The 25,824-nt window shown below is 50.4% G+C and overlaps 1 protein-coding gene across 3 annotated transcripts; it reads right to left on the reverse strand.

The window, feature by feature from the left end:
- Positions 1-37: 37 nt before the first annotated feature.
- On the reverse strand, positions 38-16,326 carry PLEKHG6 (pleckstrin homology and RhoGEF domain containing G6). 3 transcript variants are annotated; one of them, XM_016162799.2, is made up of 16 exons: positions 16,250-16,326; positions 14,497-14,702; positions 13,065-13,220; positions 12,358-12,522; positions 11,897-11,992; positions 11,568-11,618; positions 11,091-11,240; positions 10,063-10,173; positions 9,771-9,920; positions 9,424-9,561; positions 9,000-9,119; positions 8,467-8,599; positions 8,238-8,353; positions 1,946-2,100; positions 549-1,238; positions 38-348 (listed from the first exon to the last, which is right to left on the reverse strand). In XM_016162799.2, the coding sequence occupies exons 2-16, from the start codon at positions 14,632-14,634 to the stop codon at positions 339-341; spliced, it is 2,379 nt and encodes a 792-aa protein (XP_016018285.2). In that variant the 5' UTR covers positions 14,635-14,702; positions 16,250-16,326; the 3' UTR covers positions 38-338. The 3 variants fall into 3 exon arrangements, with proteins under 3 accessions (XP_016018285.2, XP_016018283.2, XP_016018284.2); XM_016162797.2 differs by having other exon boundaries at positions 12,358-12,531; XM_016162798.2 differs by lacking the exon at positions 16,250-16,326 and adding an exon at positions 15,869-15,943 and having other exon boundaries at positions 12,358-12,531.
- Positions 16,327-25,824: the final 9,498 nt, after the last annotated feature.

Here is a 25,824-nt window from a genome sequence, read left to right on the forward strand (position 1 = left end):
GGCCAGATACCCCACCGCCATGATGCCAGCTGACAGGAGTAGCCTGTGTTCACTCTGTTACCCACCCCCACCCCAGGTTTTTTCCACTCTCATCTAGTGCTGACAGGGCAGTCATTTTTATGCACAATTTTTATGTGGGGCTCAGGTGTCTATGGAACATAAATGTACAGCTCTTGATCCCCAGAGTTTTTAGAGCAGGAAGCATGGGGTGCCTGGGCCAGGCTTCCTGGTGGGGAGTGTGGATCTTGAGGTAGAGTCCAAAGGTGGAGGTGGTGACCAGCAAGCACTCTTGTGGAGAGATTTTTTGAAGGAGCAATGGCAAAGGTCCTGAGTGTTCCTCACACCTCTCTGTAAAAAAGGAGGTGGATGTTAGGTAAAGGCGGGTGTGGGGTGAAGGGGGAGGCTAAGGGCCCTCCCCGGCCGTGGCCCCTGCTCTGTGCCCTCCTACACTGACCCCTTCCCCGCCGACCTCCTTGTCTGACACCCCTTCCCGCTCCATACTAGCCTTCCCCTCTTCCTTCCCGTGCCACCTTCCTTTCAGCACTTACGATGTGGACAGGGGGGTGTCCAGTTGTACAGTGTGGGGCCCACACATCCTCTGCAGTTGGATCCGAGTCAGCTTCCGAGGCCTGTTGTCCCTAGGCTCGGGGATGCCCTCGATCCTTTGGCTGGCCAGCTCCTCCCGGATCTCCCTGAGCATGTCCTCAGCTCGGAGGGGGCGGGGGGAGGGGGTATGGCGGGGTCTCAGAAAGAGGAGCCCCTCTTCCTCGTCCTCTGAAGATGCCCAGGAGCTTTCCCCAGCAGAATCAGCGTGGGCCGGGGAGTGGGGGTGCTGCCCCCGCAGTTGGGCCCTATGCAAGGTTTCCACCACCACGTTCCCTCCCACTGAGTTCCCATCCTCTTCCTCAGACCAGGTCGGTGGTTCTCCCCTGGGAAGGCTGCTTCCTCTTCGGATAGCTTCTGGCAGTTCAGGGGCACTTCGGCGTTGGGGAGCTTGGGGGTCAGGAGGCTGGGGGCGCAAAGTCACATCTTGGAGGTCAAGGGTGGAGAAGGCAAGGCGGGGATTCCACCGAAAGGCCCATGGGTGTAGACGGCGCAGTGGGGAGTGGGACCCCCTGGGGGACACTGCGATCAGTGTGCCATAGCCAGAGTCTGAGGTGTCTTCTGGTACTGAGGGAGCATCTTCATCTGTGTCTTCTGTCACTACCAGATGAGGGACGATGGTAAACTCTGGATCCCTACAAATTAATAGTGAATGGTCCAAGTCAGATGCTAAGGGGTCAAGTTCAAGTCCAAGAAGTGTCCCTACCTTGATCGCTCCATTCAGAAATAGCCCCTCCTAACCTATTTCAGTATCACCTTTATCCTGCACTGGCTTTTTCTCATCTCTCTGATTGAACTGTAAGCTCCTCTGAGACATTTTACCCACAGCACTTGGTCCAGCACCTTGTATTAAGTAGGTGCTCTGGCATTTTCTGTGGGGTTCTTGGGTTCCCCTGAAGTTATCCCCAATGACGAATCTTTTTTTCTTTTTCTCCTTAACCATACTGCTGAATAGCTGTGTTATTCAGGATGAACCTCCCATGCTCTTTGGGGATTTGGGCTAGCTGGTCCCTGCAGCTCCAACATTCTGCAAATCCTTACTGGCCTTCGCTCTCCATCTCTAGCCTGGGGAGCCTGCTCCTCTCAGGGAGTTCATGCCTCTTGTGTCTATTTCCTTCAGCCTGTGCCAACCGTAGGCTGGCTAACCCCCTAGACTGTCCCAGGAGGCCCTTCACATGGCCAATGCCGATCTGTTCTCCAACCTGTAGCCTGGGTTTCTCAAGCTATTCCTAATTTCCCTGGATGCCGTCATGCCATTTCTCCGCCTTGTGGCTTCCTCTTCTCTCCCTCCTTGCCCGCAGCCCCATTACTACAGGAGAGCTTGTGGTCACTGTGGTCTTACCTCCCCTCCGAGTTGTTCTTCTGAGAGCCCTCTGGGGAAGGCGTGGAGGGCCTGGTGCCCTGGCACTCCTGGTCCTGGTCCTGGTCCCTGTAGAGGGCCAGGAGCTCCCTCTTCTGTTGGACATACTCCTCTGCCTTCAGCTTTTGAAGGGTAACCTGGGGTGGGGATACTTTCATTAAGACCCTCAATTATTGAGCATTTGCTGTATGCCAGGCACTAGGCTAAGTGCTTTACATACATTATCACCTTTAATCTTCACAACAATCTGATGAGGCAGATATTTGTACTCCTACTTTACTACTGAGAAAGGAGACTGAGGTTAGTACCTGCCAAGGTCATGCAGTAAGAAAGTGGGGTAGAACCAAGATTTGAACTTTTTAGCTGGCCCTAGGTGGGCAGGGGTAGGTGGGCTGAGCACAAGGCCCCTTTTCCTACCTTCCTGCTTCTCTTGCCCCCTTGGCAAGCCTTCTATCCAGTCTGTCCCCTCCTTCAGGAAGCCCTCCCTGATTGCTGGTGATGGTGGTATAAGTGCTGGGCCCTCAGGTTACTCTTCCTCCTGCCACCAGGGTGGTCAGGGGCAGGCTTTGTCCTGGACTGAGGACTCTGCTGTCCTTCAAAGATGAAAGCAGGATCATCTCAAGAGGTTTAGAGAAAGGATACATTATATTGTGTCTTCCTCCCTCAACATTTTCATACAGGTGCCATCAGAATAAAACAGTGATCAAGAAGTGGTTTACAGAGCACCTCCACATGCACATGGTCATTCGAGACACACCATTGCCCGGCAGGGTGGAAACCATGGATATTAGCCCATTTTACAGATGAGATAGCAGGACCTTAAGAGCTGAAGGAACTTGCTCAAGGTGTCACAGGTAGAGAGAAGCAGAACTGGGACTGGACTCTTCCCGTGAGTCCTAGAATAGAAACTGTACTGTTCTCAAGGACAGCCTGAAAGGGCACAGAGTTACTAAAGGGCAATGCTTGCTGGGGGAGGGGGAGGGGGAGGGGGAGGGAAGGCAGCAGACCCGCAGGGAGCTGAAGGTGGGGGCTTGGCAAAGAAGGGAGAGGTGGCTGCTGTGGGCGGCGCTGGTGTCAGAAGCCACTGGATGGCCCTATCGTTGTTAAAATATTGAAATACTTTCATGCTGATAAGCAAAGGGCTGGCCTCAGTTCCCCAGGATTACCCTGCTCCCCATCCAACCCCTCCCAAACCCCCCCCCCCACCATCTCCCCCTGAGGACCATCAGTTAGAGGGATAGCATCTGGCACAGCAGGGGACCTCCAGGACCCCTCTGGGTGTTAAGTATTTTGAATATCTCCCTGCTTGAGGTATATAAACCAGCAACCCTTGGCCACCTGGACCTTCCTAAAGCTTCTCCAGAAACAAGGGGTGGCTGGGCCAGCACAAGAGACACATTAAAAAAATGGTGAGCAGGGACAGGAAAGTGACGTCAATGACATAGGCTTCTACTTCCAATTCTCCTTGCCCTGGTTTTCCAGTCGCTGGGTCTCTTGCGTGACAAAGCATTGCAAGGATTTTTAGCAGTCACCTGAGACTTGGTCTGTTAGCCAGAGCAAGGGATGGTGGTGCCTGGGGGCAGGAAACTAGCACACCAGGGCCAGTCCCTGCGACCTCTCCCGGTCTCCAGACCTCACCTCAGCGGTGTGGAGCATAGGGAAGAACCAGGACAAAGGAGCGTGGGAGGGGCCGTTCTTGGAGCCTGGGGAGGGCTGGGGTAGCCTGCTGTCCTGCTGAGATGCTGGGCCCTTTTGCCCCACGTGACCCAAGTTCAGTTTTGTGTTTGGGATGTCCAGGATATGGATGGGGTATGGGAGAAAACTGGAAGAAAGGGGTGAAACATCCAGTGCCAGCGTCTCCACTAAACTTGCCCCTGGCTCTGCCCCAGGAAGAAGCAGGGAGGCAAGGACCTCTGGTGCCAGGGCTGGGGCTTTTCAAAGTCTCCCTGGCCACCCGAGAGCCTCCCCAGCATCCCTCAGCTTGGGCAAGAGGAGAGTCATACTGGGAAAGGAAGAGGAAACGGGTGCCGAGCCAGGATGTGACAGCCCTACAAAGCCGGGAAAAGGAAGGGAGGGCTCTCCTCGGCGCGACTCTTCTTCCTTTGCCTTGGTGGAGAAATGAAGCTCTGAGGGGAAATGCCTGCTCTCCCTACTGCCTCTGGGGCGGCTCCCAGATTCACCCGCTCTACTTCCAAAGTCCACCAGATGCCGTGGCCTTTCCCCGGTTAGCACTGGGCCTGCCCAGGCACCACTGACCACCCTTCTCATGATGACAATAACAGGCATTTATGGAGTGGTCATTAAGTGCTGGGCCTTGGGCCAAACAATTTACAAACATAATTCTCTTGTTTATCCTGCATGGCAGTTCCCATTATCACTGCAATTCCCCAGATGGGGACCGGGCTTAGAGAAATGAAGTAACTCCTGCAAAAACGCTAATAATGAGTGCTGGCCTCTGTGCCCTCAGATCCTGGCTCCTCCCCACTATTCATTTCTTGGCCTTCCTCTCTGACAGCTCTTTCTGTTCCTGTCACTGGTGTCTTTTCCTCTTCCTGGCCACTAAATATGGGCATGTCCCAAGATCAGTCTCTCTTCCCTTGAGAAGCTCCTTTCCAATAAAAGCTTAAGCCCCTGTGGATAGACCTGCTAGGAATAGATCTCCATCTAATATCTGTAAAGGGGAGGGAAAAAAAAAAACTCATCTGACCCCCCGGCAGTTGCTCTCTAAGGGGCCCAATATTCATTCTACTGCCCTCTCAGTTTATGAAGACTGACGGTGATAGAGAGCAGGATTCCCTAAGAATTCAGTGAGAGATAATAGCAGGACAAACTAATTTCAAAACTTCAGTTCTTTGTTTTGCCAAGGGAGGCCAGGAGCTTGTGCACTGCTTGGTTAGGTATGAGTGACCTCTTTTCCTCTTAGTCAGGAGTGAGACTATGAGGCCTAAATTATTTGCATAATAAAACACCAGCAATTTTGTAGTGGTCCCCTGGGGGTTCTAAAAGGAGGAGGTGGGGTAGGGGAAGTCATCATGGGACTGGAAACCAGAGGAGGAGGAGAAAGCTCCGAAGGTAGGGGTGGCAAAGAACAGAGGTTGTCTGCCAATGAGGGCCCCCACTTGCTGTCCTGGGGAGGCTGGGGCTTGTTTCCAGTTATAGCCTCTGTTTCCCTCTTACCCAGAATGGTGTCAGTTGCCAGCCAGGCCAGCTTGTGGACACCGTGGGCTGGGGGAGAGTGGTGTAGAGAGAAGGCCCCTGCCATGTACAGGGAGGGATTATGAACAGGCTGAAGCAGGAGCTGGGCAGATGGAGACTACTCTCACGATAAAAGCCATCCTCACCCCCAACCCCTGTCCCCTAGCTGGGCACTGCCGCCATTTTGTTTAGGTATTCAAGGAAGTGGCAGGCCTGTGTGGCTGGAGGACGCAGATCTTGAGGTTCAGTCTTTCGTCCTTATTTCATTCTTCTTTGTTGTAATGGCAGAAACCTAGTATTTATTTTTTACTCTCCTAATTCAGAATTTTTAATACAGTATTTAAACAGAAACTAAGCTTTGGTTGTTTTTTTTTTTTTTTCAAATAAGCTCTCCATATTATGATATATCATAGATATGATGGTGAGAAGAATGCTTAAAATTATTTAAAGAAAAACACTATTTTCATACATTCTCAAAAGTTTCAGAAGCCCTAATTACCTAATGTGCTAATGACAAATCATTATCTGGTCACTAAAACAAGCTGTATGAGAATCACTAATTTGATTTAAACTCTTTAAAAATAATGAAGTTGCATTCTTTAGAAATAGTCCACACTAAGATTTCTTTCCTTGTTCAAAATGCCTTTTCTCTTTTTAAAATCGATGCATAGTTGACATGAACCATTATGTTAGTTTCAGGTACACAAGGTAATGATTTAATATTTGTATATATTACTAAATGATCATCACGATAAGTCTAGTTAACATCTGACACCATATAGTGTTACAATTTTTTTTCCTTATGATTAGAACTTTTAAGATTTCCTCTCTCAGCAACTAGTTCCATAGCTCCTCCTTATTTCTCACCAAAATTCCAGGTCTGTGCTTCCATATTTCCAAAAGCCCCTGTGATCTCTCCCCTTGGCTACCTCCCACTGATGCTTTTCCAGAGTGATTCTGTTTAAAACTGAATATTGCTACCTGAAGAAACAACCCGTCCCAGGAAACAACAACTAAACGAACAGGTTTCCCTTTCTAATCGTTTCATTTCTCTCAGGGCTACCATTGCCAAAGCAGTCTTTCAAACAGGAACCTTGGGGAGGAAATCATTTGTCCTTACAGACATGCTCAGAGCGTTCACCTAGAGCCTGCACCATGCTACAAGCCTAATCTGAATGACCTTTGAATCTTCCCTATGAGGCAAGGACTGTTAATATTTATATCCATTTGCAGGTGAAGAAATGGAAATTTAGGGAGGCCATATAACTTACTCAAGATTATCCAGTTAGTAAGCGGAAGACTAGTATCTAAGCCTGGATTTTCGTTCATTCAGTGTAGACTTTTAACCAGTTTCTCTAAGGCTCATTTGTCTCTTCCGTCTTTAGCTCCTTTCTTCTTCCCCTCCCTCCTCCTCCTCCTCCTCCTCTTCCTCCTCCTCCTCCTTATCATCATCATCATCATCATCATCAGGTGTCCCTAAGCCCATGGCACTAAACCTCAGTGTTTCATACCCAAACTAATAGAGTAAATCTTCCACCGATTTCCCCCAGCCCACCTATCACTGCCACCTGACAATTTGAGACAAAACACACTGATTTCAGCACGGCATTCCCTTCCTCCAGAATCTATGGCTCTCTTCTCAACACAATTCAGTTCAGTCTTATCCAGTCCACACTCTTCTGTAGCTCTTGGGGTCCTGGATTGCCTAGCCTCTCATCACTAGCTCACATAAACCCTTCGCTCCAGCCTCAGACAGACATGGTCACTATCCCCCAACAAATCCAGGCCAAGTACTCCCTGGATTCTATTGCTCATGGTCTTCCCTGTCCTTAAAGTCCAACTGAAATCTTCACTCTTCTTTGGTCATCCTGCTCCTGTAGTGGGTTGAACAGCGGCCTCGGAAAGATATGTCTAGGTCCCAATACTTATAAATGTGACCTTGCTTGGACAAAGGGTCTTTGCTGAGTGCAAAGATGCCAAGTTAAGAATCTCAAGATGAGATCATCCTGGACTTAGGGTGGGCTCTAAATCTAACGACTGATGTCTTTATAAGAGGCAAGAGAGAGAGATTTGGACAGAGACTGAGAGGATGGTGTGAAAAAAAGAGGCAGGGAGTGGAGTGAATTTGCCACAAGCTAAGAAACATCTGGAAGCTGGAAGAAGCATGGAAGGATTCTCTCCTAGAGCCTTGGAGAAAAAGCGTGGCCCCGCTGATGCCTTAAAGTTTCTGTAGCTTTAAGCCACACAGTCTATGGCGACCAAACAGCTCTGTTTGGATCTCTCTTCCCAACTCCTCTAGCTTTAATCACATAAATCTGCCTACATCATTCCCCTGCTTAACACCTTCACCGGTCCCGCGTCATCTGAAGTCACGCGAGTTCAAGTTCCTTACGCGAAATCCAGGGACGGGCACTATCTAGTGATAGGAGCACCTAGGCCAGGGCCAGGGCTTCTCTCAACACACGTAACCGTTTCATATCTTTGACCTTTGCACATTCTGCTTCTCCTTTCAAAACAGTTTATTTTTTTCCCCCCACCCTTGTTTCCTGGACGTACTCTTAGATATTCTTCCAAAGGGTGCTCAGATAAGAGTTCCTCTGTGGAGGCCTTTCAGCGACCCTTCCCTCTGCACTGTCCCTTTCCCAACCAACCCACCAGACAGAATGAATCCCTTCCTCCTGGTCCCAGCTCCATTCTGTAGACATATTTTTACATTCACACATTAACTTGTCTAGCTAGGCTGCGGCGTGCATTCCCTGAGAGCGGGAATGGTATTTTACTCCGTTCTGGTTCCCTAGCACAGAGCTAGTGCCTGCAGCCAGCAAGGGCCCCATTAATGTCTGTTAAATGGAGGATAAAGTTTCAAAGTGAATTGTTTCGAGAAACCTTTAGGGGATGCTGTCGTGGCCCTGGGATAGTGGCTGTTCCAAGGTTCTCTTCCTTGCTCTTAGGGATGGTCAAGGCTGCATCTCCCGCCCGAGGGCATCTCCCCCCTGAACCTAGAGGCACTCTCTCTCCTCCTCTCTGTGCTCCATCTCTGAGCTCCAGGGGCCCGGGCCTGGGCCTGGCTCTCACATACCTGGGCCTGCTGGGTCTTCTCCAGCCACTGGGCACAGTCCGTAGCACTGGGACAGTGCACGACGAGGGCACTGGAGACGCACTGGAATTCAGTGAGGTGGATCACCAGGAAGCTGTCTGGATGGAGGAGAAGGTCTGCTTCAAGGGCCAGACCTTTGGAAGCCCATCCCTGCTCCTTCCCATTGCCAAGAGGAAAGGAGAAGGAAAAGTTCCCCGCAGGAGAGACATACGAGGGTCTCGGAGTGGTCGACACACAAGCTTCTCCAGCATCAAGGGGGGGCGGATAACCTTGGCTTTGTCTCCCTTGCGTTGGGGTTTGGTCACCAGGAGCATGTCAGAGAAGAGGAAAAGGTACACGTCCAGCTGGGGGCATGCATAGGAGAAAGAGACAGAGTCAGCTGGAGTGGCGGAATGGCAGGACAGGGATTGGGGCTCGTGCATGGGTATGCACGCGTGGGTGAGCCCACGCACAGCGACAAGTGCAGGGCTGTAGGACGTTAGAGCCGGAAGTGGTGTCGGCTTGGTCCCTGGTCTTCCTTAACGGGCAGGGAAACTGGCTGACTCAGGGACATACAAACAACTGGAGCTTAGCCAGAGCCACGTCCTCTTCCCAGTACACACACAGACGTGACACAGACGCACGCACAGGCACACACCCCCTTTTCTCATTTCCAGCTTTTCCGACCCATTTTGTCTCCCCTCCTCTTTCCCTTCTCTTCAAGCTGTCTCTCATCTTCTCCGCTCCGGCCCCCAGCTCCCTCACCTTCCCTTCTCGCCCTTCCTTCACTCGCACGGGGCCCTCCAGCAGCAGCTGCCTGATGTGCTCAGGAGCAACCCCCAGCACGGGGCACGTCAGGTCCAGGCTGGAGAATGGACGCAGGTTCTGAAGGACACGGAGAGGAGAGGGTCAGGGGACTGGGTGGGGCTCGTGTCTGCCTCCCGGCCAGGGCGGTTCTTCGTCCCAACCCCAGCACAGTCTCTTTCCATCCTTCCTCTTCTTGGAAGGAGAGGAAGCGTTTCAGTGTCTCCTTTCTACTATTTTGAACTCTGCCCCCGGGACCCTCACCACTGGGAGAGGACATCGGGCACACCCGTCTAGTGGCGCCCCTGCCTCTTCTCCGCCAGGCCTCTGCTCCATCCATCTTCCTGGGGACCTTGCTTTTAATGAGCCTCTTTCCCTTTCTCACCTTCTCTATCTCCTCGCTGGATGGCTCCAGCACCTCGTAGGGCCCGATGCGCTGGGCTGCAGCTGCCAAGCTCTCCTGCTCTTCGCTGTGGCGGACTTGCTTGTTGATGTGTTGCAGGAATGACTCCACAGCAGCAATCTAGGTGAGGGTGGGGTGGAGCAGCTCAGCTCTGCCCCCTGGACATCCCACCCAATCGATGACAATCACAGCATTCTAACACGGGCCGGCCAGTCTGTGCCGCACGGTCACACACACATGAGAAGAGACCCTCGAGAGTTCCTGCAGAGCAGTTTCCACGCACCAGCCCCTGCCTCCCCAGGGTCCTGGGGTACTGCCGGGCCACCTACCATGGCGTTCAGGGCCTTGCGTGCTCGAGCCTCAGGGCTCCTCTTGAGCACAGCCTGCAGCAGCAGCGGGTACTTGGTGATGCGCTGGTGGGGCTTGATGAGCAAGTCACCCAGCATCTGCCTTCCTGAGCGCTTGTGCTTCTCACACCACTGCCAGGGTAGGTAGGCATAGGGTCAGCAGCCTGTAGACCCCTCCCGCCCTGCCCTAGGGATGGGGCTCAGCTGGAGATTGGGGATGACTTGGTTGTCTAGGGTCCACCCTATCCCCCTTTCCCCGCACCCCTTCTCCCACCTGCACGAAGGCACGGAAGAGAGGGTTGCTGTCTTGCTGCTCCCGGGCATAAGCCATGGTCTGCTTCACTCTCAGGCAGTACCGGACATAGGGCTGGAACCACTGTCTGAACTGGAGGGACATATTGAGGGGCAGGGAGCAGGCAGGGGAAGAAGGTCATGAGATACAGGTTTCAGCGGCAGAACCCGAGGAGCAGGGGCGGGGCATGCGGACAGCCCCTCGCAGATCTTTAGTCTAGTTCCTGCCGATCCCTACCGCCCATGACCACCAGCCCCTCCCCCTCTGGATTCCAAAGAGTTGTCGAGGTCCCAAAAGGTTGACCCACTGTTGCTCTCTGAGCTTCTGTTGTGCCCCGCTGCTCTGAACTTACTCCCGCCATCAATAATTCAACTGGAACATTTTCAGGACACTGCAGATCCAATTTCGCCAGGTAGTGGAGTGGTGACCTGAGGCCTGCCCAGAGCCCTGTCGTGTGGAAGGGGGCCACCAGGCTCTCAAGAGACTGTTCCACCACCTCTCTACCCCATTCTGACTCTGCAAGGCCCACATTTTTCTGGCTGGGTAACACTGGGGGGAAAAATCGGATCCTGGGCCTCTCATTTTTCTCTTGTCAAACTTCTTCATGCTCTAGGTATGTGTATATGTGGCTTTTTATACCCTCTCCCCTAGTCCCCCAGGAGACACCTCAGATAGGCCCCATTCTTGTTCCCAGCTATTTGTCGATGGATCTCTGTCCAAGAAGTAAGATCTTATAATCGATAAGAGCTTAGGTACAACTCTTCCTTGAGACAGCCGCATTTTCATGTCATAAGGGTCTCCAGAAGCCCAAAGAGCCTTTGAGACAGGGGTAATACTTATATAATGAAGGGCAGGAGGTGAGGTGATGTTTTAGGGTAGAGGCTGTACGCTTGGACCCCGTCAAGTCATGGAAGGATTCCAGTTGCATAGGCACGCCCTGCATACTGGACCCCTCTGGGCTCTCCCAGTTCCTCCTCATTCAGCTTATCCAACCTTTCGCCACGTCTCACCGCCAGGAAGCCATCTTGCAGGCTGACAGGGTCCAGAGGCTGGCCCGAGGCTCGAGTTTCCCTCAGGGTAGGCCCAAGCACCTCTTCCCAAAAGCTCCGGTGACTTCGAATCAGGCTGGGGACATTTCCGAACAGGGTCTCAGCTGACACCTGGAGGAGGGAGCAGAATTTAGCAACGTGCCTTAGCAGGTCATCGTCAGGCAGCATTGGCCACACACAAGTGAGGACTGCTAAGCATGGATGGTGGGGGTGGGGGCGGGGGTGGGGCGGAGTGGAAACTGTGGCCTGCTTGGGGTCTAGAGCAAGAAGGGGCGTAGGGAGGGCAGGGGGCATCCTAGAAAATGGGGCAGTGGAAAATGAGACTGGGCAGCCCGGAAGGCTCTCTGCGATCCCCACCCCCAACTCACCCCCCGCCCCCCGACTCTCTGGACTCAGAGCTTCAGATGCACCAGGCTCCGCTCCCGAGCTCCCACTCACTTCTGTCAGCAGTCCCACTCGCTGCAAGTTCAGCAAACCAGCAGCTAGGAGCTAGATGCAGGGAGAGATGAGGGTCTGAGCACCTGACGTCCTCCTCTCAGGACCCTGGCTTGGCCCCTCAGTGCATCCTCACCCCCCAACTTCAGCACTGCTAACCTCGCTCTCAAGATCATGGGTAGGTCTCAAATCAGGGGGCTCTCTTGGTTTCCTGCCCCGTCCTCCCTCAGCAACCTTGCCCCCCCTTCTGGTCTGGGAGTTTTGGGAAAAATGCAAGGGAAATAGGTGTGTGGCTGAGCACAGGGCCTGCGCCGGGGCTGAGGGAGGCTCACATCGGTCATGATCTTGAGCTTTCGCATGTAGATAAGCTCAGTGGTCAGTAGCTCCCACAATGCTTCCTGCTGGTGGCAAAGCTCCCGGCTCATCTCCTGGGGCGGGCATAGGGCTGGTTCAGTTGGGGAACGATGACAATAACAGCAGCTACCGTTCGTTAAATGCTAGTGGATCGACTTCACGGATGACCTTTTAATCCTCAAAACAATCCCCTAGCGTGTAGGTGATGTCACCCCCACTCTACAGATGAGGTGACTGAGGCTCAGAGAGGCTTGCTATTTTGATCAAGGTCTTACTAGTAAGGGACAGAGTCAGGAATTGAACCTAGAGCAAGATGTCTCCAAATGCTTTTCTCACATGACCCATTCCCCAAGGCCTTTCCCTAGGGAAGAAGCAGAGGTAAGATGTATGAATGTGTGTCTGTGACTCCATGTAGACAGATGCTGTGTTACAGGCCTACCTTGTGCCCAGGCACCAGCTCCTTCCAGGACTTCTCAATGGTCAGGCCACTGTCATTACCCTTTCCTATCTCCCAGTGCTGCCGGTCCTCAGGGGGCAGGCGGGGTATCCCAAACATGCTGAACGTATGCAGCCTCATCTCCAACTCACGGGCCTTGGTGACTTCCTGGTGGAACTGAGAACGAGATCAGTCCTGGCCATAGCTTGGGCGTCCAGCCCAATTGGCCTAGGGAGGGCTGTGCGTGCATGTGTGTGTGTGTCTGTGTGTGTGTGTGTGTGTGTGTGTGTGTGTGTGAGCACTGAGTGTGAGTGAGGACACAGAAGATGGGGGGTAGGGATTGACCCCAGCTGGTATTACAGGAGAAGAGGCTTTGCTGGAACATGGACTGCAGAAAGGTCCCTGGACAGAGGGTCTGACCTGGGCTCCCTGACCAGAAAGATGCCTTTTAGGGTCTCTTGAGAGGGACCTTCAGGTGGAGACTGAAACAGGACTTAGGAAACCAGTGGTCTCAGGCAGCATTTCGACATTTGCCTATAATGCGCACATTTTGAGGCAGCATGACTTAGGGGTGTGTCCCGGAGAGGAACTCCAGACAGAGCCAAATCCGGTGCCTTGGAGGAGCTGCCTGGGCTCTCAGCTCTGATTGTCTGAGGAGGACATCGCAGCTCAGGCTGTGGGATGGGGATGGGAGGAGAGGGACCCCTTACCTTGAGTTTGGGGGAGTGAGGTGGGCCAGCCCCAAAATAAACTCCATGCCTCTTCTCAGGCTCTAGTTCTCGAAACCTCATGGGAGACAGGCCTTGAGGCTGGACAGAACCCTTGGCAAAGGGAACATGGTCTTGGAGGCGTAGGTGATAGGGAGCCTGGGGAGAGGAGCAAGGGAAGTTCTGGTTGGTGGTTGCCTCCCTTCCCCCAGAAGTCCTAGGGTGGTAGTGGGGGCCAGTTTTCACCCCAGGCAGCACCCCTCACCCCTGCAGGTTGAGCTGACTCACTTGTCCCCTCAAACCAGTTTGGTGTGAGCCGCTCCTGCCCTGAGTCACAGCGGCTGCTGCCAGGAAGGCCAAGTAAGCTGGGCAGGGACATGCTAAGCTGGCTCCTGAGTGGGCCCAGGGACAGAAACGGAGGCCTCCTGCAGAGCAGGTGCACAGGTATGCACACGTCTGGGCTCTGGTGTGTGTCTCCCCATGTCTGCCCGCTCACGTGTGTGCTCCCTATATCACACGCTTACACACACAATGCGTGGTACACGTTATATCTGGGTCCCTTACAGCTTCCCTGGTTTGCGAACAGCCTCCCTGGTACATGGGGATGAGGGGTACACACATGTGAGGATCCTCCCCAGAGGCATGCAGCCTGTGTCCCATCCAGTGGGCAGCAGCTGCCTTTCCATGTGAGAGGTTGAGGCCGTGGCCACAAGGCTCCTCCTGGACAGGCCTGGTCACATTCCTTGATCTGCCTGTGGCCTGATTTACCCCACACACTTCCTATTCTCCTTTCCCCCACCTCAGCCTGGGAGAGTCCTTAGCTGTCCTCCCTGTCTCCCAGGGCCATATCTTCCTCCAGTAAGGCTGGGGATACCCCCAATAGGAAGGAGGACTGTTCTCAAGGTGGAGGGAAGCCTGGAGGCTGAGGGCGAGACTGTTGGCCTTCACACCCCTTTCTTTGGTCAACACTGGAAGCAGGCCAGGAGGGTGGAGCCAGGGTGGAGCAGAGGGAGACCCCCACACCCTCCCCACTTGCAGAGTAGGGACACTCTGAACCTTTGCTCTTCCCTCAGCCTTGACTCAGAGGGAATCCACAGGCTCCTCCCAAGTAGAGGTAGGAGTCTGGGAGGTGCCATCCCCAGGGCTTGGCAAAGTCCCCCAGCTCCCTGAATCAGACCTGTCTAACAGCACCTCCTCTGAGGGCCTGACTTCTCTTGGCTCTCTGTTTTGCATGCCCCATCTATCCGGGGTGGGTGTGGAGTCCTGGGAGCCTGGCCCAGCTCTGCCTTCCCCTTTCTCCCAACCCAGGAAAGAGGGTAGGGTGAGGGATAGGAATAGAGCAGCCCACGAACCTGTAAAAGGCAGAGGCTTGAAAGCCTGGGCGTCCACCCTCCTGCCCCACCCAGGTCACCTTTGGGGCACAGCCTGGACTCACCAGCATGGGGCTTCCTCGGGGATAGAGATTGCCAGCAGTACTCTGGGGAGAGGCCCAGTGCTGGCCCCCATAAGTCTCGACGTGGGAGTCCCCAAATCTTTGGAGGGGACCCTCATCTGGAGGTCCAAAGGCTTGCATCCCTTCTCTTCTGAGTCACCTCCAAAGTGTCATAGTTCCAAGATCCAGGAGAAAAGGGTCTCCTGAGGCTGCAAAGAGAAAATGAAGGAATGGAAGGGGAGGCCTTGATCGATGGGACCAAGGGGGTGGGGGTGGGGGTGGGGGTGGAAGGAAGGAGGGCGGAGGGTCAAGGGCTTGCCTACGTGTTGGGGGATCATGGCTGCCTCGTCTATGACTTGGGGGTGGGGAATGCCCCCACATGCTGGGGAGAAAGCCCTTTGGAGCTATATGTCCACACTCACATAGCTCCCACGTTGGTCTTAAATGATGCTGTAGTCCTAAGAGTAGCTGCAAACAAGGGTGACAGACAAGTCCCTAGCTTCCTGGATGCCCCCAAGTGGGCAGATTCCCTTTGAATCTAGTTATTTTCTCCCTTTACCCACACCTAGCCTGGGGAAAAGCTGCACAGAGACCATGGAGAGGGAGGGCAGGAGACTGTTTCTGTACTGCTTGTAAGCTAAGCCTGCTTTTTACATGTTTTAATTGTTGAAGAAAATCAGAAGAAAAATACTATTTAATTATACATTAAAATTATATGAAATTCACATTTCAGTGTCCATAAATAAAGTTTTGTTGGAACACAGACATATTTACTTGTTTACGGATGGTCTATGACTGCTTTCCAGCTAGTTTCGACAGAAACCATACAGGCTTCAAAGTCTAAAAGATATGTTATCTGGCCCTTTACTGAAAAGTTTGTTCACTTCTTGACCTGGACTTTCCTGGCCGCAGACAAGGAGGTGAGGGAAGGACAGCTGTCAAGCCGTTGACCTTAGACATGAGCCTAGCGGAATCAGGGTCTCTCTGGTCTTGGGCTACATCTGGTCTTTCCCAGCCTCTGGGAACACCTCCATGGAGCTGGGGGCCAGGCGTGGGGCTCCATTCCTTCCCCCTCCACCTGAATAAAGGACCCAGTCTGAGTGGGCAGGGCCTGGAGAGGAGAGGCCTCTTAAGCAAGTGCTGGTCTCCCTCCAGGTGGGCCTGAGGTCCCTCATCCTCCCTCTTCCTGCTTTTTCTCTAATTTAGGAGCAGGAAGGAAAGCGGGCATCGTCTCCCAGGCTCCCCCACGGTACTCCTCCCTCCAAGGGCTCTGTTTCCCCAGTCTTTCTATTCATGGTCCTCCTTTTCGAGGTTTGACACCCTGCGCCCCCCGCCTAGCCCCCGCCCCCTGCCCGCCCCGCCCCTGTCTGCTCACCTGTGCCTGCAGGTTTCCCGGCGCCCGGCGCCCGCTGCCCGCGCTGCCGGCGCCAGCCCGCCGGGCTCCCGCTTGCCGACGGCTCCTTCGGCAATGCCAGCCCGGCTGCTCCGCCTGGGTCTGGGACCCAGCGGCCCGCAGGACCGGGTCAGAGCAGCGCAGGGCCAGGCAGGAGGGAAGGTGGCAGAAGGGCGGAGACACGGGCAGGTACCGCCCTCTCACCTCAGGCACCCGACCGGCGGCGCAGTGCGGGTGCCCCTGGGGCCCTGGAGACCGAGGGGCCTCTGCCCAGGACGCAGACACCACCCTCCCGAGCAAGGATCGCTCTCTTCGCAGGGTCCTCTCTCCCCTTTTTGCTTTGCACCTGAGCTTGCCACCCACCTGGCCCGGGCTCCGGCCACACGCGCTCCTCCCTCAGCCAGACCCTCACGAGGCGCCAGAATCGCCAGAATCGGGAGGCATAAATGCAAGACTGTGCGCGCTGGGGAAGGCGACGAGGAGAATGGCTTGAGTGATCTTCGGTGTCGCCTGGCTTTCAGGGTGCAGCGAATAGCCACCTATGTCTTCCGCCCCTTGCCTCTTTAACCAGGCAGGGGAGTGGGACTGACAGCAGAAGGGGCGTAGGGACCCAGGAACCCCGGAGCCCTCGCAAGGCTCTCCAGCTTGGAATCCAAAGTATGACTCTTATCTCTCGCTTGCCTTGGCCATCTGCGGAAGGCTGGACTTTGCCTTTGCTCCAGGGATGGTGCCTGGTGCCAGGTCCCTGACCCCCAACACTTCTCTCATCACCTGGGGTGGTAAGACTAGGGCATCAGATGGGGGCACAATTCATGGCTAACAGACACCCTCCAGGCTTCACAAGGGCTGTCCCAGCACCTACAGCAGATGGTAAAACAGACACAGTTTAAGGAGGGGCGTTTGCTGGGTACGACATGAAAGGGCCACATTTTCACATCCTTAAATCGTGACACATTGCCTGACAGAAGCACTGGATATTGGGAATCAGTAGTGTCCAAGCATGTTTGGTCATTATAATCTTACAGTTATGAAGCCAAAGACCCTATAGTGGGGTCCGGGCAGGTCTGAGTGCCCTTCCTTCTGCACACAGGCTATGCAGGGACTGGTGCAATTCCTTTCATTTGTAGAGCATTCTGAAATTTATGAAACACTTTCAAAAGCATAGTAGCATTGTATCACTCGGGGAAAGGGCTCCACTTTCCTGTCTGGCATATTAAACACATAAATGATTGGGTGTTCTAGCTCTCACTCTGATGCTGATGACTATTTTGTTTGGGAGAGGAATCTTTATCATTCGATATTCGATGGTTTTAATTTCGTCTGCCCTCTAATAGTCTCTTTTTCTGAACTTTCTGTTACATGGTTGCTGTCTTGGTTCAGAAGAATTCTTTGTACTTCTATCTACCACAGGAACTGCACTGGAGAGAAGCGCTTTTCTCTTCCCATTCACAGTGTGTGTGTGTGTGTGTGTGTGTGTGTGTGTGTGTGTGTGTGTGTGTGTGAGAGAGAGAGAGAGAGAGAGAGAGAGAGAGAGAGAGAAAGAGAGAGAGAGAGAGAGAGAATAATAAACCAGGAGATGGTGATTACTGGCGGTATTAAATGACACCCCAGAGATAGCTGGTGCCAAGGGCTCCTAGCTTCTCTTCCCAATGTCTCCCAGAAGGAGGAGTAGGAGGGAAATTAAAATTAAGAGAACACCAGAGACAAGCCTGGACTCACAGTGCTCTGGGGTGAGCTGCTAGACTGGCCCAGTGAATACTGGGAGAGTTAACCTGTTCACTTCCCTCAGGGCTGGGATCCAGTCTCCACCTGCCACTAGCCTGGGGCTTGTCTTCAGCCTCTCTGGGAGGAGAGGTTCCCAGGAAAGCTGGAGTCTAAAAGCTGGAGGTGTGGCCGGCACCGTGTGGGTTGGGAGACGGGCCTCCTGTGTTTTATTTGTTCTGTTTGTTCTATTCTGGTCTTCTTGTCACATTTTTGCTCTCACGACCTCCATTTCGTAACAGGCAGCTTATGTCACGTGAGACAGATAAAACCAGGAGGCCAAGTCCACTGGCCATAGTTGCTAGTGCCCTAAACCAGAACTGATGCGCTCTCTTCCTTCTTTCCTCCTCTCGCCCTCCCTTCCTTCTGCTCTATTGGCAGTGTTCATCTGTGCAAAGGACTAGGAGTTTATAGACTATATATTTCCAGTATGAGGAATGGTCCTATTTCTAGAATAAGAGACAGTTCCTGACCTCCAGGAGATTAGACTAATGGGGAGATAGACAAATGGTGAACAGAACCCTGGGATTAATAACTACATAAGGAAGCCAGGAAGGCTTCGTAGAAGAGGTGAACTTCATGCTTGGACTTTAAGGATGAATAGGAGTTTGCTGGGCAGAGCAGCCAGACAGGGCATTTTTGGTGGAGGGAACAGCATGAGCAAAGGCACGGAGATGGGGAGGAGCACTACTGAGAAAAGAGCCAAGGGTATGCTTTCTCAAAGGCCTCCAGAGTCTGCCCTGGCGGCTTCCTGAGGACGTCCCATCCAACAAGCAGCTGATCCCTAGGTGGTGGCTTAGGAGAACAAATCCTCTTCCTAGCATTCGAAGACATCCACAATATGACCCCAATTATACTCTCCACCTCATCTTTCTACTTCTTTCCTCCACCCAGGGACATGCCCCCATCCTCTGAATCTGTCTGGCTTCTCTGATTCTAAACCTTTGCTCAAGCGCTTGCCCTCAGCTGGCCTAATATCTCTTGTCGCCTTGATCTCTCTCCACTTCCTTCTCCTTCAAGGCCCTTCCCAAGAACGGCTTCCTTCAGGAAACTTTTCCTGACGATTTTCCAACCAGAGCGATCACTTTCCTCCTTGTTCTCAACTGCCAGGGCTACTGTGTTTCTGTAAAGGCACCATTCTTATTCCGCTCGGTTCTTATTCTATTGCTATTTGCATATATGTCCATCTCCCTCACTGCACTCCAAGCTCCTTGAGGGTGGGGACCAGCGCCTAGTAGGATCTGGCACTGAACCGACATCTGGTGTTTGTGCAGTCGAGCTGCATTGACTTGCTAGAATCAGATAGAATCGACTTGCCTACTCTGTCACCTCTCTACCCCTGCCTTTGTGTCTTAGATACCTGGAGTTATTCCATAACTCCAGTCTGGCATTCCTGGGTCATTCCCGTAGCCGTAGCATTTCTTCGGTGCTGCTTCCAAGGGTTTCTGATTCTTTAGGACGAACACGCCATGTAAATTTTACCTTCCGCGCCTATTACGGTGGATTAGTAGCGGTTTCCCTAAAATATTTCGTTAAGAAGGCTTCTATGAATTATGGAAGGGGGGTGCTCAGAAAAGAGAGTACTTAGATGCTTAACAATGCCTGCCTTAGGGGGAGGAAGGCTCCCTCTGCCTTAGTGTGAAGAGCTTAGTTTATCAGATACTTTTCTTACCTTAAGCCAAGATCGGGGCACTGTGAGGGCAGGGGGCCTTTGCCTCTGGTAGAAGCTAAGGGGGAAAGTGAGTAGAAGAGGAGGTGAGGGCTTTAAAGGTAGATTTGCTTTCTAGGGATTTCCTGGGGCAGAGCTTGGTGTCTGAATGTCCAGGTCTGTACTCTGACTGCACCCTGTCCTGCTTTTTTTTTTTTTTTTTTTAAATTTAAATTTATTAGTTTCAAGTACACAGTACATTGGTTAGGCATATATAGTTTATAAAACGATCCCCGTAATTGCTCTTCCTCTCCTCTGACCCTCCATCTAGCCATTACATTAATGCTGACTGCATTCCCTACGCCGTGCTCCCCATCTCTGTGACCATCTATCGACTTCTGATTTGTACTTCTTTAACCCTTCGCCCCATTCTCCCGGCCCCCTGACCACCCTCCCCTCTGGCTGGCACCAGATTGCCCTCTATATTTGCGAGTCTGTTTTTGAGGGCCCTGTGGAACCTTAGCTAGGTCAATAAGGCTTTTGTGGCTTGGGATCCCTGGCAGCTTCCTTAGCAGGTGAGGCTGAGGTGATGACACTGAGACCCCACCTGTGGGGAGTTTTCCCCACTCCTCTCTCCTCGCACCTACTCAGGCCTTCAAGAATGACAAGAACTTAACAAAAGTGAATGATTTCTAGGAGTGTTTTATTTCACGGCTATCTACCTTTGCCTTTATTGCACCTAGGAGTCATGGTCTCCCCTAGTGGTAGCCCCTGGAAATGCAATGAAATTTGACAGTTTCTGGAGCCTGGAGTGGACGGGCCCTGAAGCCCTGGTCTTTCTCTGCTGAATGGGACCCATATATATGGTCTTGGAATCCGACGTTTCTCCCTGTGCAGAAACGCTGGTTGATGTCCTTGGCAGATGACCCTTCTATCTGCCTGATCACCTCCAGCGATTCTGCTCCCTGCTCCCAGAGTCTGTGCCTTTGTGCAAGGGGCTCTGAACAGTGAAAGTCTGGTCACTTCTTTCAAGCCCACTCAGTGACGAGCAGTCATTTGATTTCCTCCCTCAGGTCTGTACTAACTCTGGGTCTCTCCCTCCTCTGCCTGAAGGTGACCAGAAAGAAGAACATGTAATTAAAAAGTTTGAAAACTGGGACAGTTTTCAAAGTTAGAACAGACCCACTCCCCACCATGGCTAATAACTGCTGCGAGTTCTGTGACCCTTGTCACTTAGTCCAGGGTCACAGCCGGCCCTTGTTTGTGGCGTGTGTATTTTGTGACTGACTGTCTTAGCCCATCTCATTATGACACATTTTGCCCAGCCCAGGAAGATGGGCAGCTATTTTACTCTTAGAGTAGATGCTAGCATGACAGTCCTAAATCATTATTTCTAATTTAGTTTGACAACACCAATTTTCAGGAATTTCCTTCTCATGTCTGACCTAAATACCTCCAGCTCAAGCTCAAAGTAATTTTCTTATGCTCTGGGAAATAACCTTCTCTGTATCAAGAACCCCTCTTCGGATAATTGAACCACAATTTGGGTCATTTTGGCAGGACCCAGAAGCCCTGGAGTCTTTCCCTGTCCTTCTTGGTATGGATTCATATGGGCGTGCACCTGTGTGCCAGACCCCGTGCTGGGTGCTCACTGTACACTGTACACTACCCTAGCTTTCCCTCACCATAATCCAGTGAAACAGGTCTTCTTGGTATTATCCCATCTGATAGATGCAAGACTGAATCTCCAAGGTAAGGTAACTTGGCTAAGGTCACAAAGCCGGCATGTGGAACAGCGAGGATCCAATGCCCACAGGTAGCAGGGCTTTAGAACAGGCATTGGTTCAACCACTGGCAACCAAGCAGGGGACTTCCCTGAGCATTTAAGCCTCCTGTCTTCCTCTGACCTTGCTCCCATTGCACGCTGGCCTCCACCCTGATTTGCATTAATCCCTGCAGTTTTCCTAAATGACCTTCAGTCATAGACTGTGCATTTCTACTGCTCTTTGTCCTGTGTCAGTGTCTTTGTTCAAAGGCAAATTCTTCACAAGGGTTTTGGAGGCAGGCAAACTTGACTTCTCTAAGTCTCCATGCTTGTACATAAAATAAAGATAATAATGTTAAATTTCGGGATCATTATAATAATACCAGCTACCTTTTAAATACAGCCATTACTACGTGCAGGCATAATTAAGCGCTTGACATGTTTCATTTCATTTAATCCTCACAAAACTCTATATGAGTTAGATATTATCTTCCTATAACAGATGCGGAAATGGGTTCGGAGAGGTTATACTACACATTCGAGATGATGAAGTTAGCAAGAAGAAAAGCCAGGTTTGGAACTCAAATTGTCTCACTCCAAAGCCTCCACCTTTTACTGCTCTTATAGGAAAATAAATCCGTCGCTGTATGTAAGCCTGCCATAGGGCAAGAAAACCAAAGAAAACTTGACTGCCTTGTTTAGATCCTGAAGGTCATCTCGGCATTCAAAGAAACAGAAATAGAACCCCCCAAACCTTGAGAAGGGACGTTAGCTTTTGCTAAAAGGTGTTGACCTGGAGCACAGGGCCCTGAGTTTCACACATAGCAACATTTCCTAAAAAAAAGTCTTTTCACATCACTCGTTGTCCCTAAAATACTACTCTCCATGGCATCGGTTCAGACCTCTCCCATTCTCTTCTCTCTCCTTCCAACCCTTCTTCCTGATCAGCCCCTTCCTGCAGCGCCATTCCCTTTCCTTTATAGGGTCATCAGCTCTTGTCCTCCCTTTGAGAGTGCCATTCGTCCTCGGTTCAGTAAAACCAAAGATTTTTCTGGATATGGACTGGGAATGGAACATGACAAAACAATACAGTGACATCTTACATACCCTTTTTCTAAATTCACCATTAACATTTTGCCCCATTTGCTCTCTCTCATACGCCTTCTATATAACCTTAGGATTGTTATTAGCATAAAATTAATCAAAATAGAAATATATTTTAAATTCACGTTAAACTTAAAAAAAAAAATTTATTGGGCTCGTACTTCCCCAGTGAGACAGACAGAATAACCTGTAACTCCCTAATTTTTTTCAGAGAGACAGTGCAGCCTTTTAGCTCATGTAGGAAGCCAGGCAGCCTTGATTCAAATCCTGGTTCTGCCAGTTACAAGCTGCGTGACCTTGGGCAAGTTATTTAATCTTTCTGTGCCTCAAGCGCTTCCTAATAATAGTATCTATCTTGTATGGTCATGGTGAGGGTGAAATAAGTTAATGTTATAAAGTGCTTAGAACATTACCTGATATATGCACACTTTATGTTTATGATATAAATAGAATGCATCGATGGACAAATAATTACTTATTGTTAGAGTAAACAGAATTCAGAGTAAATTAACAAGAGATTAAATTACTAGTAAGTTGGAGGCCTACAAAAGATGTATTAATGATTGTTGTTAAATGCATTCTTTTTAGGAGAATCACATCATAGTGTCCTTAAATTAATCTAATAAGAATGTGGTAGGAATGTTCTTGGAACAGTAGGAATAAATAAATGAGGAATAAACAAATGAGCCAAGAAGTGATTAATGATTGACAGCAAGCAGGAGACATGCAGCTAGTTTAAAAAAAACAAAATGTGTGACTTTCCATTATCTAATAATTTGGGGGCAAAAGTTGATGAAAATTTTTTTTTCTACAAGTCCATAAACATATAAAACACTAAAGGGCCTCTGATATATGTTCCTCTTATTTAAAGATGTCATGTTCATCTGTTGAAAGTAAATGTGAAACTTTTCACTTCCCCCTCATTGAGGTCATGCGAACATGCGAAGGAGAACAGACCTAGACAGGAAGGCGGAGAGTGTTGGCTAAGCTTTTTCTTACCACGGAGAACCGAGTGAGGACCTGGAGTGTGCTGCGTTGCAGATGGACACTGCTCACGTGCTTCTGAAGAGTCGTAAATATCTTTAAGATAAAGAGGAAAGCTCCGGAGCTCTGCCGTGAGTTCGGCACCGGCGCGATGGAAGGTACCCTCACCTTTAGTATTTCATCGCTTTGTGCGCAAGGGGTTCTTCCATCGAGAAGGAGACACTTTTGGACAGTTTGGAGGCACATAGAAATTAATGCCATCATCACTCCTGCTGCCTCACTCTATATCTGAATCCAGACCATTCCAACATGGGCCAAAATATGGTCTTTTTAATCCATATAGTGTGCCCATAACAAATATATACATGACTGAGAAGACATAAAGAACTACCACAAGTTTGTAGTGATTTTGTCAAAGGAAGAGTCACCAAAACTGATATTTTGGTGTCTTTTTGTTTGGGGCCATGAAGCTTTTACACTCCAAGCATTATAGCATAATAAAATTTGGGAGGGATGAGAAACTAAGGTATACCTATGGTGTTTGACAATGGTGTGAATTAATTTTTAACACCATCCTTCTCTACTAGACAAAAAATATTTTCAGCAGTAATCATGAAATGAAGTGATTACCTTTCCTGTTAGCCTTTTCTAAATGAAAATACTCCAACTTGCGATTTGCTCTTCATTTTTAGCGTTTTAAAATTTAAACACACATTAAAAATCCAAGTAGACACATTTATAAGCTCGATTTATAAATAAGTAAATAAACTAAATAAACTCGATTTGTTGCCTTGTCTTTAGCATCATGGTGTTGTTGCAGTTTCCTTTGAAGCTACTTTTTAAACAGAGATGCACAGTTCTGCAGACTGGGCGTGCCCACCCAGCATGAAGAGGGCTCGGATGATTCTGGAGGAGCCCTCAAAAACCCACTCTGGAGAGGGGCCCATGTGACTGAGTTGGGCCTGTCAGATGCCCACTGCATAACTGCTGTTCCTAGGTGAAGTTCTATGCAAAATATAACATTCTTTAAAGATTAAGTTATAAAAATATGCTAATTTTAAGTTTATTATCAAAAATGTGAGGATGCACACACAAAAATAACTTTTATCCCACCTTCTAAGTTCTTCTAGCTGTGCTAATAATCAAATCTACATGAGCAGATTAACAGGAGAAAAATGACCAAAATTTATTAATAATGTACATGCTAGGACACCATAACATATGAGCCTGGAAGAGGCATTAGGCAGTTAAGGTTTATATGCCATTTTTGAACAAAGGAGAAGGGAGAGAGGGGTCTGGGATTTCAAAGGAAAAGTAGACAATTCACAGGTAGACAAGAAAGAACAAATATGTGATAGATAAATTCTTGATGGGCCAGCCAGAAATAGTGGGATACAGAGGAAAGGTCAATAAACAAGTTTTGCTTGATTTCTCCCTGTTTGTCAATTGTAGTTTATATTCTGTTTCTTTAACTACCTTTTTCTATCTGAGTTTCTTTAGGCAAGTAAGGGGGAAAGTCAAAGTTTCTTTCTGAGTCGTTGGTTTCTCAATAAGTAGGTTAAAATCAGTATCTCAAAAGGTATATTTTGGGGTGACAAAAGTTTGGTGCTCCTCCAAAACCAAAGGTAACCACAACATTTGTTTAGATTTAGAACTTATACAAACTACTTTTTTTCTGGGGGTGGGGGGGTGGTGGGGCAGGGGGAATATTTTATCACTGATGTTTAGAATTGCTAGCCAAAGTGATAATAAGGAGCAGCCAGTTTTTGGCTGATTACTGTTTTAAAGTTCTCTATAGACAATGCACCTTATTGCCTGACCTTGGTGGGGGAAGAGGGGCGGGCAGTCTCTACTACTCATTCTTGCACTTGGTTGATAAGAGGTTTGTTTACCTTTCTTTTACAAAGTGGCAGAACAGTGTCCCATGTCAACAGGCCAGAGGGACAAGAAAACAGGCGGATGCATTCTAGGAAGGAAGTGATGATGGAAATCGATTGCTCTCCAACTGCGCTGAGTAGTCCTTGCAGATGTAATGATGTTTTACACAGCACCCAGCACAACCCTTGGGCCTAGGAGGTTCTCAGAGGCCAAACCAAGAAATCCAAGGCCCTGCCCTCCCAGGGTTGCCCCAGGCAACTTCTGTTAGTGAGGAATCCTGTTTATTACCATCTGACTCACAGTCACCTGTAATTTCTATGGTTGCCAACAACAAGGAAGCATAAATCCATCCCTAGAGGGTGGGGTCTTCAGGGTGAGGCTGTCCTCTCCCTTTTCTGGAGCTTCCCAGCCTAGGGCAGAGGTGATGGGGGCAGAGAGGCCTTGTATAGAGAATGTCAGGTGTGAGTTTTCTTGGGTGGGGATGAGACAGAGGCCGCAGCAAGGAATTGAGCTGGATTAATGGACAGATCTCTGCAGGTGGGCCCGGACATATGTGCCCTGTGTGAGAGAGAACCGTGCAGCTCCAAGCTGATGAGAAACCCCGCTCTCTCCAAATAATTATGAGAGGAGTTCAGGAGATGGAAGGAAATACAGAAACTTGTGGGGCATAGAAGTGTTAGAGCAGGATAGAGAGACCTGGCCGCTTTCTTCATTAGGGATAAGCAGGATTTGTTTGTGGTGGCGACAGGCCAGATTTATAAATGTAAAGCCGGCGGAAGGTGGTGGTGGAGAACAGGT

This window comes from Rousettus aegyptiacus, unplaced genomic scaffold (assembly GCF_014176215.1).
Source record: "Rousettus aegyptiacus isolate mRouAeg1 unplaced genomic scaffold, mRouAeg1.p scaffold_m13_p_2, whole genome shotgun sequence".
NCBI classification, from domain to species: Eukaryota; Metazoa; Chordata; class Mammalia; order Chiroptera; family Pteropodidae; genus Rousettus; species Rousettus aegyptiacus.

Coding starts and splice junctions, on each gene's coding strand:
- PLEKHG6 (XM_016162797.2), bottom strand. CDS start 14,634: ATGCAAGCCTTTGGACCTCCAGATGAGGGTCCCCTCCAAAGATTTGGG. Junction 8,600..8,999: donor AGGAAGGGCGAGAAGGGAAG/GTGAGGGAGCTG, acceptor GCATGCCCCCAG/CTGGACGTGTACCTTTTCCT. Junction 2,101..8,237: donor AGAAGACCCAGCAGGCCCAG/GTATGTGAGAGC, acceptor TCCCCACCCCAG/GTTACCCTTCAAAAGCTGAA.